At 57.0% G+C, this 4,415-nt stretch overlaps 1 protein-coding gene across 1 annotated transcript; it reads left to right on the plus strand.

The window, feature by feature from the left end:
- Positions 1-1,974: 1,974 nt before the first annotated feature.
- LOC134555692 (protein FAM163A-like) lies at positions 1,975-3,637 on the plus strand. Its single transcript, XM_063407572.1, has 2 exons — positions 1,975-2,067; positions 2,888-3,637. The coding sequence occupies exons 1-2, from the start codon at positions 1,975-1,977 to the stop codon at positions 3,290-3,292; spliced, it is 498 nt and encodes a 165-aa protein (XP_063263642.1). The 3' UTR covers positions 3,293-3,637.
- The last annotated feature ends 778 nt before the right edge of the window (positions 3,638-4,415 follow it).

Consider the following 4,415-nt stretch of genomic DNA (forward strand, 5'->3'; position numbering starts at 1 on the left):
ATCACCGCCCAGCTTGCGGCGTGTCCCTCGTGGGGTCATCAAAGGTCAGCGCTGGCCATTTTCAGCCACCCACTGTCACCTTTTCCCTGTTAGGGAAGGCACCTGGGGAGGTGACAACCGCACCGAGGGCTCCCGCCGTGTCCCCTCACACTCCTGGCAGTGGCTCAGGGTACGGTTTGGTAACAGGGAGCAGGAGCTGAGTGTGTTGGTCTGTATTATTAGCTCTGTGCTGGGTCTCCTGATGGATGGAGATATTAGCTGGGTTATGGACATATTGATTTCTTTGGGTTGGTTTTTTTTTTCCTTCGTTTCGTGTGTGAGAGCGGCTCAAGGAGGAAATCCAATGCGTGCCCGCCCTTTGGCTTCTTACAGGAACTTCCCATGAGCTGAAAATCAATTTGTGGCAGGCAGGATGTGCAAACCACCACGGCAGAGTGAGGAGGGTGGGGGATTTTGGGGGAGGAAGGTTCCATACTGTGCCTGCTGGGACGTGCAGTGGAGAGGGGCCAGGGCAGAGTTGGGAAGGTCTCGCCTGGAAGCTGCCACCTCTCTCTCCGTTAATTAGGGCCACGTGGTGAGCAGGTAATTAGATCTCCTCAGCTGCAACGGGCTGGCACTTGGGCCCTATCAATTATCCCTGCTCTGGACGAGGCACAGAGGGACACGGGGGCCAATAATGAAATGCGGCTGCGCTGGGCATCGCCAGGGGGGCGGGGGGTGACAGGGCAACAGCTGCACCCACTTCTTGCTACAAGTCCTCAGTTTTGGTGAAATGGCAGATTTGGGGCAGGGGCTCATCCTTCCCTGGCAGTTTGTTTTACCCACCTTTGCAGCACTCCCCTTTCCCAACAGCCTCCATAAAAAAAGGCAATTTATTTAGCCTCACTGCGGTGACAGAGGTGGCATTGGTGGGGATGGGGACACCGGGCAGCCCCTTGGGAAAGGGGGATGAGCTGAAGGTGGAGTTTCCCTCCTTGTTCTCCCTCCCAGGGCTGCCGAGTCTCTCTGTGGCCATGTGGTGCTGTCTGTCCCCACCATCTGGCCCGGGGCCAGTGTGACTGTGACATCCTGCCTGTCCTTTTCCAGGTAAGTGTCTGTGGGGTGGGCATGTTGGGGCTCTCCTGTCCCGGAGGGGATGGAGCAGAGATTTCATTTCCCAGCAGCACCTAAAACATCAGTGCCACAACGCATCCGCCCTCCTGGTAATAAATTCCAAAGTGGAAAAGGCTGAGTGCTGACTAAGGCAGGCCTGCGCCCTGTTCCTGTAGAGCACTGCTCCGAGCTGGGGAAATGCCTCCTCCCCTGCTTTAGGTCAAAGAAAACAACACCGAGGTGAAGCTGGGCTGACCGCAGACCCCAAACCAAGGCAAATTCCTGGGAAATGGGGACAGGCAGGCAGTGCAAGGGCTGCTCTCAGGCCATGTCTAACCTCTCCCTCCACTTGTTCCAGGTCCAACGCCTCCGTCACTGAACGTGAGTATCCCCTGGGTGCCACGGCATGGGATGGGGGTGGGGGCTGCTTAGCCTTGGAAGTGCCTGACAGACAGCCAGGGTGCAATTTTTGGGCTCAGACTGTTGTGGAGTTCAGAGGCTCCTTGTTGGCTTTGCGTGGTGAAAACCCAGGTTTGTTCCTGCATTTTGAAGCAGAAACTGGATTTTCTGCCCCAGGAGGGTGGAAATCATCCCTTTTGGCTCAGTAAGGGAGGGGTTTTGCCAGTGGGCTGTGGGGTGTTTGACAAAGACCACAAGCCAGAGCAGCAATAACAGTGAGGGGATGTGATGCTGCATCTCAGGTGTCCTCTCACTAAGAGGAGGAGAAGAATATTGGGTGATACCTTTCCAGCTGGGGAGAAGGGAATGAGGATGCAGTATTTTGAGATGGCTTGTGGGCGTCATATCCATGATGTGATGGCAGAACCAGAGAAGGTGAGTTCTGTGTCCCTGCCTTCCAGAGTTTGATGGAGAACCGGTCGGATGACAGCAGGAACTGTTGTTATCACCGGGGGAATCCTAGCGACGGTGATCCTACTGTGCATCATTGCTGTGCTCTGCTACTGTAGGCTACAGGTGAGTGTCCCCCACCTTGCCACCCCCACCTTGCACTGGAATGGGCTCCCCAGGGTGGTGGTCACAGCCCCAAGCCTCCCAGAGCTCAAGAAGTGCTGGATGATGCTCCCAGATACATGGTGTGATTTTTGGGCTTTCCTGCACAGGGCCAGGAGCTGGACTCAATCCTTCCAGCTCAGGATATTTTATGATTCTGTGCTCCCCAGGCCAAGGTGCTGCTGCAGGAAGGGTCTGGATGGGCTCTTTTTTTTTTTTCCTGTGGTGGCAGGGAGTTGAAACCTCCTGTCCCTCCAGGTGCTGCAGTTATGTCCTTCCCTCCCTGTGTGGTCGATACTGCCCTGAGGTTTTTGAGGCTCTGCAGCACTTGCTAGTTGAGGTGCAGGCTTGGCTGGGTTTGCAATACCAGCTGGACATTTTTATACAATTTTTTTTCCCCTTGTAAATTAACCGAGGAGGCTTTCAACAACGGCCAGCTACAACCTCCTGCTCTTTAAAAGTTAATGTGAAGTCTGGGCCATGCAGCAATGCCCACGTGATGAAAAGCACAGCGCTTTCTTGGGGCAGTTTCCAGCTGGCAGGATGAAATGCTGGCAGGATGAAATTCACCTTGCAAACCTCACAGGGGGTTGAGGGTGAGCTCCCCAGCAGGTGCTCAGCTCCAGCTTTGGTCTGGCTGCTGCTGCTCCGCAGGACCCAGGAGTGGTGGAGCACATCAGTAGGAGGGTTTCCCTGGCAGGGGGATGAGGGGAGCGGGAATGTGGCAGGGCTGCCCCGCTGGCCGCTCTGCTTCCCCTCATACAACCCCTTCCCTTGCCTGCAGTACTACTGCTGTAAGAAAAATGACTCTACTGAGGAAGAGGAGGAGGAGGAGGAGGAGGAGGAAGAGGAAGAGCCCGACCTGCCCACGCACTCGCACCTCGTGGTGTGCAATGCCTGCAGCTCCCGCATGGTTGACGGGCAGGGCAGCCCCGCACCGCCCAGCGAGCTCAACCAGCACGGGGCCCACCCCTTCTGCCCGAGCTGCTCCCCCTACGGCTCCCCCTTCTACATCCGGACTGCCGACATGGTGCGCAACGGGGGCGACAGGGTCACCTACACCCCGGCGTGCTGCAAGGAGATGGGGCCGCCCCTCGGCATGGCCACCCTGCAAAGCCACACGCTGAGCCGCCACGGCCTCCTCCGCGACTGCGTCCCCAACCCGCGCGCCATCAGCACCGACGTGTAGGCGCCACTGCCACCGGCACAGGGTGTCCCCAGCTGGTGCTCCATCCAGGGAAGGGGTTTGTCACTTGTCTTTGAGGAGAGCAGCCCACAGCCCAGCCCCGGGCCAGCACGGTCCTGCTGAGCCGCTGGACACGGCCGAGCCTCACGGGCCGGAAGGCGAGCGAGACCTCCAAGGGCAACGCTGAACCGGCCGCCGCCGAATCCATCATAAGTGTCATTATTCTCTACTCTCTCTCCCAAAGGGACTTGTCTAACGAGGGCTATGTACAGTACAACCTAATTTAATTACCCCCGGCCCCCTGAGCCCAGCGAGGCCTCGGGTGTCCCCACACAGCCACCAGAGGTGACGCCCGCTGCCTCTGGCACACGGAGCAATGGGCTGATCGACCGCCAGCTGCCATCCCCGGGGAACCCCGGCGCCCAGCAGGGCACGGCAGCGCTCCTCAGCGACGGGCAACGGGAGAAGGGAGGATCCAGGTCGTCCTGCTCCCCTCGTACCGCGTCAGATGCCGCTAGCAGTTAGCTTTTCTGTTCAAGTGTAAGATAGGGCACCGTCTCCCACCTGCTTCGGTCTTCACGCGTGCTGAAGAAGTTCAGGACATGAATTTAGGTCACTGCCGGGGGAGGCAAAGTTCCTCGCAGAAGTGCTCACCCACACCAACAGGCACAGGCCGGTCCTTCCGCGGCCCAACCCCCACCTCTTCTACTCTTCACAAGCTTTCTTAGGAGCAATTTTAACTTGGACCCATGAATATGGCAAGATTTTACTTATGGGAAGAATTGAATTCCCAAATAACTGCAGTTTTGGTCACCTTCAGCTTTCAAAGCCCCGCCCTGACAGCTCTGACAGCCAGAGGAAAGTTTGCTTTAGGATAGATTTTGCTTTTGACAACAACAGCAGAGCTCACTGGCTCACATCTCCTTTGCAGGGCCCTCCCACTGGACAGTGATGTTCAGGTGGTTGGGGTCCCCCTGCTTTTGCTTCTGGAAGAAGAGGATGCAAGACCCCAGTGTGTCTTGAACATGTTGTGAACGTGGGTTCACTGGCACTGCGGCCGGCAATGACAGCCAGTGACTCTGCCTTTCTGCAAAAATGAATGTGGGAAAGTTTCTTCTTCCTCCAT

The sequence above is a fragment of the Prinia subflava genome, chromosome 10 (genome assembly GCF_021018805.1).
Source record: "Prinia subflava isolate CZ2003 ecotype Zambia chromosome 10, Cam_Psub_1.2, whole genome shotgun sequence".
Taxonomy (NCBI): Eukaryota; Metazoa; Chordata; class Aves; order Passeriformes; family Cisticolidae; genus Prinia; species Prinia subflava.